The 13,014-nt window shown below is 35.3% G+C and overlaps 1 protein-coding gene across 2 annotated transcripts in view; it reads right to left on the minus strand.

Moving 5' to 3' along the window:
- The window catches only part of LAMA2 (laminin subunit alpha 2), a 626,305-nt gene that overhangs the window by 55,502 nt on the left and 557,789 nt on the right, over positions 1-13,014 (minus strand). For both annotated transcript variants that reach the window (XM_082406304.1, XM_082406303.1), the window contains exons 45-48: positions 6,566-6,709; positions 5,425-5,558; positions 3,404-3,563; positions 284-408 (exon numbers count right to left, since the gene is read on the minus strand). In XM_082406304.1, the coding sequence (XP_082262430.1) occupies positions 284-408; positions 3,404-3,563; positions 5,425-5,558; positions 6,566-6,709 (563 nt within the window). The remainder of the gene's footprint in view (positions 1-283; positions 409-3,403; positions 3,564-5,424; positions 5,559-6,565; positions 6,710-13,014) is intronic.

The following is a 13,014-nucleotide window of genomic DNA, read 5'->3' on the forward strand; positions in this document are numbered from 1 at the left end:
GTCTTAACTGATTGAGGCTAGAATATCTTACCTTTGCAAATTTTACAAAAACATATGACCATGTCAAAGTACTAGGATACTTCCCAAATCCTTGGAAAGTGCCTACACAAGTGAGGGAGGGGACTTAAAGTTTCTTAGCTTCCTGGTAAATCCACCTCTGAACACAATCACTTCAAACTTGTTGTATATCATCTACATGATAATAGAACACTGTGCAATAAAATTAAAGCTTTTGTGATACACAGGCCAGATAGACCTTGGAAGAGTCCTCCTCTCAACTAACCTGACGGTACATCCTTTGCAGTCACCTTCTATTTCTCGGAAATTCCACAACCCTATAGGTTTGCTGTCAAAGTATGCTTCTCCCATACAGCCAGTGAATGTAATCACACGTACAGCATCAGCCTTCTGAAGAGAGAAACATATTTGTTAGAATTTAGAATTTCACAAAAAAATTAAGAGTACCCATGAGAGTTATTATATGAACAGCAGAATCTGGAGTAGTTTTTATCCACTCTTTGTGAAAGTCTTGGTTGTGTACGTATCCATCTTTTAACCATATAATAGCCTCATGGATCCTGGTTATTCTGTGCTTTACCAGTTTATCACCATTAGTAAATAAACACTCCAAGCTTCCGACCTTAGGTAAACTGCTTATTCTGAGATTCTATTTTTTTTTATTGGTCCGTAACATGAGATTATTAGGAGAATTAACTAAGAGAATTCATTTATGGTACCACATTCAGTGCCTGGTACAGAGAAGGTGTTTAATAAAAGTAAGTGCTCCTATCCACTAAGGAGATTTACGAGAAAGGGTATATACTGACTACACAAAGGGGAAAAAAGCTTGCATATTGATTACCCTATGATACTGCTGTCCCCAATTTTTCATTTCCTTTTACACCCAAGTAGGTTTCTAGGGCAGGAGAATGAAGGGACAGAGTAAATTTGTAAGAGAAGGGACCCTGTTGTTGTTGTTTGCGGGCATATACAGCACAGAGCCCGACATCTAATAGGGGCACAACAAATATTTGTTGAATGACAACTCTGGTGTCATTCTCAAAAGGAAAGGTCTTTTATAAATTTTTATTTTATATTGGAGCATAGTTGATTAACAATGTTGTGTTAGTTTCAGGTGTACAGCAAAGTGATTCAGTTATACATATACATTTATTCCTTTTCAAATTTTTTCCCATTTAGGTTATTACAGAATATTGAGCAGCGTTCCCTGTGTTATACAGTAGGTCCTTGTTGGTTATCTATTTTAAATATAGCAGTGTGTACATGTCAATTCTAGGTATTTAGCAGTCAAGAAGGAGGGGAATGATCCGATCCACTCTAGAGAACCTTGCTATAATTTAAACAACTGTTCCATTTAGCGTCAATATATTACAATTCTACAACTTTAGAAGCACTTTGCCAAAGCGAATCCACATTTATCTGAATAACATGGAAGGAAAAAGTGAATTGATATGCTTGGATTTTAGAAAAAATAGAAGATAGTCACTGAGTAGTTAAACATTTATAGTTATAATTTTAGGTTAAACTCATGAACACATACATCTTCCTACCATTACGATCAAGTGGGGCACTGCCATGGAGAAGGAATGTTGTCAGACACTGACATATACAAGTCAGAAGCAGTCCTTGGAATTCTCTGTCATCTGTGGAAGCTTCTCTTAATTTTCCAGAGGTTGATTATCCTACTTGTGAATTGTACTTGCTTTTTGCTTTTCCTTCTTGTATCATAAAAACTATACTTGGGATATTTTCCTGCTCCTTTGAATTTTCATTAGCATGTTGATTTAATTACTTGTTTTCAGTTTTTTGGTTCATATTCTGGTATGGCAGAAGCCTTGAAACTCTTGGTCAAAATGATGAAGATTTTCTACAGATTTCATTTGCTTGTGTTTTTTTTCCCCCCTCAGACTGGCATAAATAAGTTTCTTTATGTCTAGTGACATCTGAATAATAAGAAGAATTATTTAAGGTGCAATTTAAGGTGTGACTACCATATCTTAGGCATGTAATCTCACTATTCATTGAGGTAGTAAAGGGTGGTGATTAAGAGTAGAGATTCTTGTGCCTGGTAACGAGTGTTCAAGTCCCAGTTCCACCACTGATGGCTATGTGATCTTGGGTGAATCATTTAACTTCTCTCTTACTTAGATTCCTTAACTATAAAATGAGGAGGATATTATCTACATTTTGGGGTTGTTATGAAAATTGTTAATTCATGTAAATTACTTAGAACATTACTTAGCAAATAGTAAGGGTTATATAAATGTTATAAAAGTTTATTATTGTATCCTACAATATGCAAGCAAAGTAGATATTTTTATCTCCCTTTCTAGTTAAGGAAACTGAAGCCCAAGGGGTTAAGTGTCTTGCCTAAGGTCATATTTTAGTAAGTGATAGAGCAGGGAATTCAACCTGGATTTAATTTCAAAATTCATGTTTTTTTGTATTACTCGGTGCTATCCCTATATTTATCTTTCTGAGGAGGAGAGAATGTTGGCAATATGACTATATATTACTATGTACCATATATATTTATATGCAGCTCTAAGAAATAAGGATGATTTTAGTGTGTAGCTGTGGAATCCATTCCAATACTTTAGAGTCACATCTCATACACAGAGCAAATAAAACAACCTCACTCTATATGAAGGTTGAGTTCTCATAAATTTGGGGTCACCCTGGCTTTTCACATTTTCTGACTAATCTCATCCCAGGATGATTCTGCCAAGCCCAGGATTACGCATTGTATTTGGTTGTGCTCTTACATCTCACAGGTCGTTTTCCAACGACCTAACAGGTCGTTTTCCAACACCTAACTCCATTTAATCAACACGAGCTTCTTTAAAATGCAGGCACTTTGCAATCTGAAATGCACAAGGACCTGTCACAAAGCAATTATGAATATTAAGTGCATTACTCGATAAGAATGAGAAGAGCAACTTGAAAACTTTAAAAATCAGATCATGATCTGAAGGCTTATGGCTCCTGTGATATTTCCCAAGGTATTCATAAATCTTTTAATTAGATGTGAGTTTGAACTTTATAGCACTTTATATCAATAAATCATAAATTGATTCAGAAAATGCGGTATCTTTAAAAAACACTTTGCTCTTGAGGCAACTAAAATATCAAAAAATTGATGCCACAGATTAGGGCAAAACAACAGCTGTTTAAGTAAATACACATAGGTTTAAAAAGACTGTGCTTCCAGATTGGATATTCAAGGAAGAAAATTCTTAAAATATATTCATGTTTTCATAAAAACAAATTAAGTAAAAAGTGGTCAAGTTTTTGCAGTGCTTTATCATGTCTTTGCCCAAAGTCATCATGCCAGGAATTGTCTGCAGAGATAAAATAAACAGGATGGGGAAGAACACATTACCTTCAATTGCCCAGTCAAGCCACCAACAAACAGCATTGCATTTGCGTCCACATCTAGAATAGTGTACCCTGGAGGTGACGCTGAATGGTATGTACTGGGCATAATGCTGGCTTTGGGTCCATCCAGAGCTCTCACGGAAATTGTTCCATTTCTCCCAGTTCTTCCAGGGTACGTGTTGAAATGAAATGAAAGAAAATACAGAAAATGAAGTATGTATCACATTTCTGGTCACTTCAGATTTAAAAGATATAAAATGTAGAGATTTGTTTTGGAATATTTAAGAGACAGCTGGGTGTTTAGCTTCAAACATTCCAGATTCATTAAACTGCAAATCAAAACCCAGAATCTGCTCTCTGCTATACGTTTACCATCAGATTCAACCAGGACCACTAAGCAATCTACCCTGATTCTGAATGTGTCCAGTGATAGGAAATGACACAGCAACAATTAGCTGATGGAATTGCTATTGGTTAAATGGAAAGTCTTTTTCCTCTTGCTTTACAAAACAATGTGCTATTTACCTACATGGACAATTTAAACAAGTTTATATTACTTCATTCAGCATTTTGTCTAATTTAATTCAGCAAGTGAACCCCAAATAAGCCACCCTTCTGCATTATAAGCTGCATAATTTCTCCTAAAATCCCTGATTATATCTTGGATCCAAATTTGCTGAGGTAGTCTTCCTGGAATCATGCAGTATTTATTGTTTGGCACACCATCTTCATGTGTACACTATAACATCCAGGCTACAGAGTTGTGTATACAAATTGTACAGAAGAACTTCACATTTAGATTCAATTAATAGACTTTTGGAAGCTACTATTATTGTATTTCATTTTCTTTTCTTAAGTGATTGGTTCCCATGAGTTGTTAAACATGAAAATCTGATCTTTTTCCTGAGACAAGCAGTCATAACAAAACTTTGTCATATTTCTCTCCCTACTGTCTCATTTTGGTAATCTTTTTATCTTTGAGGGTGCAGTATTAACTGAAATATGTAGAAACAATAGAATGAATTTATCAAATAAGGTTCTTCTTTAACAGAATACATCTCTTCTAATAGAAGAACTGTACTTTGCAAATAAAAGTATTCTTAAGCCCAATAAAGTACTTAATCCCTCCCCCACCATCACACATGTAAGCATTTTATCTGTTGCTCTCTCCTCTCTCTCCCTCACACACACACACACACACACACACACACTTTTATTTAAGATCTTAAAAAGGAATTGAAGATATTTCTTTTCATTAAGTTTCTTTTAAACTTTTAATTGTGAACAAATTAAACATATACACACATAGAATGAAACTCTATGTATCTATCACCTAGATTCAACAATCACCAGATCTTCGAGTCTTCTTTACCCATCTCTGATTACCTTCCCTTGGCCTTTAACAAAACCTCTTGACTGTTAGCTGCTTTGTGTGTAGTAGGTAGTTGGGAATTAGAAAAAGAAGAGGAGAAAATGAAGAGGAAGTACTGAAGACAAGAATGGATTCTACAAGTAATCTGTACACTGTTAGAAGTTAATTAAATTAAAGCATCAAGGATAGAATTAATTTCCTATTCCCTCCCACAAGTAGTGTGGACCTGACATATTTTATATTCATGTCAGCATTTAGATACTGCACCCACCTGTAGCCAAGACTGCTGTGTAGACTAGAAGAGGTGCTTTGCACCAAAGACAGATACCAATGGCACCTCTTATGCTCTGGATCATACTGAATAAGAGCAACAGAAAACAACTTAACCTCAAAGTTTCAACAGGACAACCAGATGAGGAGGCCAAAAAGGACTGGTCATTCTGTTCAATACCTTGAAGGTTTGTCAATTCCTAACATGTTCTACAAAGGTACCATTCACACACACTTATACATGTATATAATATATAACATTCGTATACATGTGTGCATACCTACGTAGCTACCTTCTTGAAACAGAAAAAAAAATTTTCTTATAAACTAGGAAACTACTTCAAAATTCTGTCAATGATCTTAATCTCTATTGAGTTAGTTACCTTGATGCCTCAATACGGTACCAATATGAGTCATCAATAGTCAAATCTGGATACTCGACACGTCCAACTCCGGATCCAACATCCCAGAGGAAGCTTACTTTGCCTTTACGCATTTCTATAGCCAGAAAGTCAGTCTAGTGCAGAGAAACACAAAAACAATAGATATCAGATATAAGGCACCCTGAAAGAGGAAGCCAGCCGAGTCTTTTCAACAGGTGCCATTTACAGATATATGAAATAATTAGAAGCCTCACGATAAAGATTCCCAAATAATATGATCTATTATTTCTATGATTAAATAGTACTTTATTATTGTATCTTTACAATACAATGTCCATACACATGTTCATAGTGCTGAGGCAAATGTGTTAATTCAACCAATTCTAATTAGGTCTAACATTGAGACAAATGTCTTTTCTTGCACTGATACTTGTGGTAGAGATAAAAGCAAACATTTGGGTTCAGAATTCATTGTTTTCACCATGGGCACTGACGTTTTTGAGGGGCCAGGTATGCTTTTTCACCCAAGGTGATCCAAAATTTCTCACCTTGTTTCCAAGTATTGATTTATGTGATAAGTGGTCTGTTGAAAAGTCTTATTCATTTTGGAAGGTCTCCATGCATATAAAGTCAAATGGGTCAAATGAAAGGAATTAAAAGTTTGAGGTGAGCTCTTTCGGATACAATTTCTGTTATTTCAGTTTGAGTCATTAATTCAACATGAATCAGAAGAGTTTTCATTGGTAAGAAACAGTACACAATTTTCAGTTTCATTTCACATGAAAGTTCATTGTAATTTCTTAGTTAGAGAAAAATTTTAAAAAAGCCTCATTCCTATTAATCTTTCTTCTTAAATAGCTGGATCTGAAAATATAATTCAAAAATAAATGCTGGTATACTCACAAATGAAAGCAGATATGTCTAAACACTGTAAAAAGTTTTCATTTCATTTGCCTTCTAACTTAATTTGACACTTCAGAACTCGGTGAGTTAAGATTCTGAGGTTTTCGAATCTGAAAGGCTACTTTATTCAATTTTGGGACCATGTTATTAGACTCTATACATTTCGCACACTACCAGGATTAACCTCTGACTATACACATACACAGTAGGCCAAAGAAAGGCTGAATGTTAGACTTACAAATTTGGCACTTCCAAGATAAAAAAGGAGGTTGTCGGCGACAGCCGTCTTTACATTGACAATGATATTATTGTAGCTTCCTTTCTTGATTTCTGGCTTGTATGTTCGAATGCAGTCACCTCCCGAAGACACAGATACTTTGATCTTCAAGAAAAACGAGGTACAAAGAACCAAGACTAAATCTCTCAGAAAGTTTGAAGTAGCTCCCAATCACAAAGCCATCATCATCTCTTCTTTGAAGTTATTTTTCCATCAGCAAATGGTATCATTAAATGCCCATATGCAGACCCCATTATACTCATTAATGAGGGCACAGAAGAGCACCTTTCCACCAGTATTTTGACAATGAGCTGTTCACAGCCCCATGGCTTGTTAGCATGTCACTACTTTTTGAAGCATGCAACTAACAAATTCTTGCCTTCAAACCTTACTCCTTTATGAATAGGGGAACATTCTCAAGAGGTGATTTTATATGAAGCTAATGGTATAGATCTTCATTCAGGTTGTTTAATGAAATTTTACAATTCAAATTTCAGTGATTTTGGTATCATTGAAAGTAGGAAACCATTTTTCTTTTAGTTTTTGAGAGGAGATTACCTACCCTGCCATGTTCTTACAGTTGAAAGAGGCCAACTAGATTTTGTTCCAGATGTTCTAACAATAAGAAGAATAGTAATCATTCTACTCAGAACATACATTTCAGATTAAATTATACCTTTTTATTAAGTTGCCAGGAAAAGGAACGGAAACAATTTCCAGTGGCTATCATTACTAATGTATTTAACAGCTCCTTTTTCTTTTGACTAGTACTTTAAAAATTACTATAAATTGCTAAGATAGAAATTCCTATGTGACTAGAGCTGACACTGTTTGTACCAATTTTTACTTACATTTAGGGAGCCTTTCTTCAATCACAAATAACACTAGTTGATTATTCCATTTAATTTTCTTTGGTTCATGTGTACTATCAAAAAGGTACTTTCAGGACAGCAATGTTGTTGTTTGGACTCAGAGAGATTCTGTTACTTTGTTAGTGACAGTGCTCAAAGTAGGAGGCGGAGACACATACAAAACTTCTCTCTGTCACTGATTCAAATTCCCAGCTTCAGGCTTCAGGAGGCCTCTTGGCCCTCACTAGGGGTGAACTGCCATTTTCTCATCACTTATAGCACTTTGCACACTTTGGAGAAAGCCAAGGGCCATTACTGTTACCTCCATAAAAGGGCTGTGCAAACTCCAAACAAGATAGCCTAGGACACCAAACCCATCTCCATCTTATGGTGAGACAAGGAGGTGTCTTGACGAGTCTAATGAGAGAGTAGGTGTTAGGCAGCACCAGTACCCCTCTCCAAGGGTGGTACAGACTACACAGAGGAGGTGCTGGATTCAAAATTGGTTGGATTCAAAAGAGAAAGCTAAGGAGCGATTTTTGGTTCTGACAAATATGTAAATTCATCTATGTTTGAGAACTCCCAGGGATATAGGAGATCTGTTGAATCTCCTGCGGATCCTCTGTAAGTCATATACTTGTACTGTTTCCTCACCTAATCTGCTATCCAAATTGCATTTCCAAGCATTTCTTTCTTGCTGGAAAGAAACAGGGGCTCACCCTCATGGAGTTCTGTGTGGGGCTGGGGCTGGAATAATCTAGGAAGACCTCTGCTTAGACTGCTCTCCCTGCCCCTTCCTTCCCTCTAAGGGTGGGACCCAGACTGCCAACTGAGGAGCACAGTACTGGTCACCAGAGTGTTTGCTCTCTGTCCTGGAGAGTTAGTCTTCCTGCTTGCGTGGTTTTCAGTTAAGAAGGTAGCTCTTTGTTCCACAAAGATAAGAAAGGATTTCCCTTCTACATGAAATGCTAAGAGTAGATGAATCAAAATGACTTGCAGTCATCCAAAAAGAACACAGATCAAGTCCAGAAGCCTTGACAACAGATTTTTATCAAGGATTTTTTTCCCCTAGTCTTAATGAATTTTATTAGAAGGAATAATCTCAAAATAGAACTGATAATGGTTAAAATGTCACACTGTACAATTTGTTAGAGATTTTAAAAAAGATCAAACTGCCTTAATAAAATTTATTTATTTATTTTTAACAGGAAAAAAAATGACTTGCAGAGAAACAGAACTGGGAAAGGTATAACTCATTTTTGTTATCTGTGATTAAACTAGCCATAATATGTTATTTTGGTTATTTCTCTTGTTATTACAAATAACTCATATGTGTTATAGAGAACACAGTGTAGGAATACTCCTTGGTTACTGTTTAGAGAAGAAATGACTGAATATGGGTGGAATGCATGACTGATCAGGGTGAGTTTCTGTCCTTGCTTGGGTACACCTGATAAAAATGGTAGGGGATTACATGGCTGGAGTGTTGAAAGCGGGGTTCTCAAAGCGTTGTAGACAGAGCACCAGTACTGAAGCCTAATTCAACTGATGAGACTCCACTGCAGGACTGAAAGTCTGAGTAGCCATTTTAGAACTAAGGGTGTTTAACATCTCTAGGAGTTAAAATTAATCTGCCTTATGGCCTACTTTACGTACCAAAAATATATGGATCTCTGAACAACATGGCATTGTTATACCCAATACGCCAGGAATTAATCTTGTAAAGTAACCTATTGCTCAACTCTTACACGTTTTTATAAAAACCCTCTGGATTTTCTGTTCTCTGGCTTACAGTTTTGAATATATCCTCAGTATCCGAAATATTCAGGCAGCCCAAACTATCGGTAACCAGTCAATAGCTACTAATCTCTCTGTTTAAATACCTTGTGTTTTGTTTTCCAATTATAGATATTTTTTAATATACCTTAAGACAAGTAAATCAAAGGACAATATTTATAAATTTCTCTAGAAGAAATCTCTGACCTATATCCCTCTCATAAGAGGGGAGAGATTTCTGAAATACAAACATCCTCTTAAGATATTTGTTGCTATCAATTATTGTTATTTCTTTTTTATGTGTGAATTTTTATTTTATTTATTTTTTTATACAGCAGGTTCTTATTAGTTATCCATTATATACATATTAGTGTATATATGTCAATCCCAATCTCCCTAGTCATCACACCACCCCCCCCACCACTAATTATTGTTATTTCTAATGTGAACCCTTAGTAAGACTTCTAAACAAAAATCACTAAGAAGTAGGTCTCTCTGAGGCATTTCTCATACAACATTATTTACCAATTTGTCATCATGAACTCAAACATTATTGAGGATCTCATTATTATATCTATTAAATTTTCACTGCATTTTTTTATCCAGTTAACTAGGTCATTCACTTAAAAAGAGTATCAGCCACTCAATTTCAGAGTCAACAAACCAAGAGAAATCTACTTTAAAATAAATGTCTTTAATTTCTTGGTCATATTGAATATGTGTTAGGGCCACATCTAGACACTCATGCCAGATTACAAATATATTTCTAAAATCGGGCAAATGTCATCTTCAATTAGTACAAAACCCATTTGAAAAAAACGTTGGCTGCTTACAAATTTCTAACATCTTACAAAAAACAAAGCACTTTGTTGTAACTTCCATTTCCAAAGGTAGTTACAAATTTCCTTAAAAGGCACGGACAATGATTGTTTTTTCAAGCATGACTTTTATACCTTTCTTTCATTTTGTATTTTGAGACAGGTTTTATATATTTACATGCCAGAATTTTATCTTTCTTTCCAGGGGGGTGGGGGTGGGATGAAAAAGCATGTATAACTGATGAATATATAGGCATATTTTTGGATTTCTTTACAATGAAGAAATAATGAAAACGTACAGATTTCCCTGCTTGGTAACTAAGTCAGAAAATGTGGCCAAGTGTGGGATTCACAGAAGAACAGTTACTATTACTGCTTCTTCAAACTTAACATGGCAAAATACAGGAGGGATACATCAATCTCTTTCTTTCTCTTGCCACTGCCACTGCTACAGTTGGGTCTCTTATTAAATTTGCTTCCTTCTTTCTAGTTTCTCTTATCTATCCCACAAACTACTTCTGGATTCATATTCAAAATGCACCGTTCTGATTATATTGCATTTCATGTTCAAGAACTTTCAGCTTCTCCTCACCAATGAGGTTTATCTCAGGTACAATTGTGGCTAAAAGAAACTGTTTAACTTACCATTCAAGGCCTGAGAAAACCTGGCCTCCGTTGAATTTTCTAGTTTAATGTTCACTCTAACAATAGTCTTGGCGAATTAGACTGTTCTGTCATGAAATGACCCTGAAACCTCCTTTTCTCACTGCCTTGGCTGAAGTCGTTCCCTCTCCTCAGAATGTTCTTCTTCACCTTCTCATCCCATGTCCAGCACTATCCCATTTCAGAGCCTGGCTCAAATCCTTCCCTTCAGGAAATCTTCCCGCCCCGACTAGAGGTGATCTTTCCTTTCAGAAACTTAATAGCACTTTCCAGCGCTCATGGAATGTAGCACAATATCCTGCATTATCTTAGAGTTATTTGTGTATATATCTTATTTCTTCTACGGTGTTGTAAACTGTTCGAGTGGAAGAACGTGCCTCACAGCATGTAACCTTGTGCATAGGAGATGCTTTTTCTGCATTGGTTAAATCTTAAATAAAAATCCAAACCGTGGAGTAACATCGGATTTCTTTTCACCTTGTGCTTCACATATACAGTGCTCACCTGTCATTCTTACTGCCTGCAAGGTTTTCATATTGTAGTTCAATGTATGTCTTCTCAACCCTATCTGCTTCTTTTACTCTGAGTTTATGTACTTCATCTTCACTAATCTTTCTGTCATTTTCTAGGTTTCTCTTCAATTAGTCATGAATTCCTTTTCAGGGTTCACCCTGAACTTATTGTCTTGACCTGGTTTAAAGGTATCAGGTATGTATAAGGAGGGAGAAGAATATACTGTCACTTGGGCATCATATTCTTGGCCACTTACTAAAAAAATAAGTTTATGGATTAAGAAAGGTTATTTCTGGTCATTTTAGCTTCACAGTTGTTTAAAAATAGGATTTTTTAGAACTACCATATGATCCAGCAATTCCACTCCTGGGTATATTTCCGAAGAAAATGAAAACTTTAATTTGAAAAGATACATGCACCCCAGTGTTCAGAGCAGCATTATTTACAATAGCCAAGATTTGGCAGCAACCTACGTGTAAAGAAGATGTGGTATATATATTCAATGGATCATTAATCAGCCATAAAAACAAATGAAATTCTGCCATTTGCAACAATGTGGATGGACCTAGAGAATATTATACTTTGTGAAATCAGACAGAAAAAGACAAATACTCCATGTCATCACTTATATGTGGAATCTAAAAACTAAAACAAATGAATGTATATAACAAAACAGAAACAGACTCACATATAGAAAACAAACTAATGTTTACCAGTGGGAAGAAGAAAGGGGAAGGGGCAAGATAGGGGTATGGGATTAAGGGATATAAACTACTATGCATAAAATAAATAAGCTACAAGGATATATTATACAGCCCAGGGAAATATAGCCATTATTTGTAATAACTTTAAATGGAGTATAGTCTATAAAAATATTGAATCACAATGTTGTACACCTGAAACTAATATAATACTGCCAATCAACTATATGTCAATAAAAATAAATAAATAAATAAATAAATTTTAAAAATGGAATTTTTAAAATTGAAGTACAGTTGATTTACAATGTTGTATTAGTTTCTGATGTACAGCAAAGTGATTCAGTTATATATGTGTATATATATGTACACATATATACACATATATATATTCTTTTTCAGATCCTTTTCCATAATAGGTTATTACAAGATATTGAATATAGTTCCCTGTGCTATACAGTAGGATCCTGTTGTTTATCTATAATACATAAAATCATGTATATCTGTTAATCCCAAGCTCCTAATTTATCCCCCCTTTTCCCCTTTGGTAACCATTAAGTTTGTTTCCTATGTTTGTGAGTCTGTTTCTGTTTTGTAAATAAGTTCATTTGTATCAAAAAATGGAATTTTTGAGATGGAAGGCTTGGGTATCTAAAAAGATTTCAGTTTAAGCCTGATAACATGAAAACTGTTATTTTTTTTCATTCTATTTCTAAAAAGATCATAAGATGACTTCACGAGGCTGAAGTTTCATATTGGCATTTACAGTTCTGTCCTGGTTCATTAAGATGCTACCTTCTAGAAAGTTTTGCCTCTATCCTTATAGTCTTCTAACTGGGTTAATAAAGAGCAAAATTTTGAGACAAGTGAAGTGTTTCCTATTCTTGCTCCAAAAAATTGTAGAAATTGTAAGCAAAATAATTTTTGGTTGCTTGTACTCAGACAAAAGAATATATAGAAAATAATAGTTCCTCTATGCTATTATTCCTTATAACCTTGTCCGTTCATTCCTTCTACAGCCTCACTGGTTGGCCTGTTTTGCTTTCATTAAGAGCAAGGCACTCTCATCCACGCCTTTTTAGTACACGAAA

This window comes from Balaenoptera borealis (genome assembly GCF_965194805.1).
Source record: "Balaenoptera borealis genome assembly, chromosome: 9".
NCBI classification, from domain to species: domain Eukaryota; kingdom Metazoa; phylum Chordata; class Mammalia; order Artiodactyla; family Balaenopteridae; genus Balaenoptera; species Balaenoptera borealis.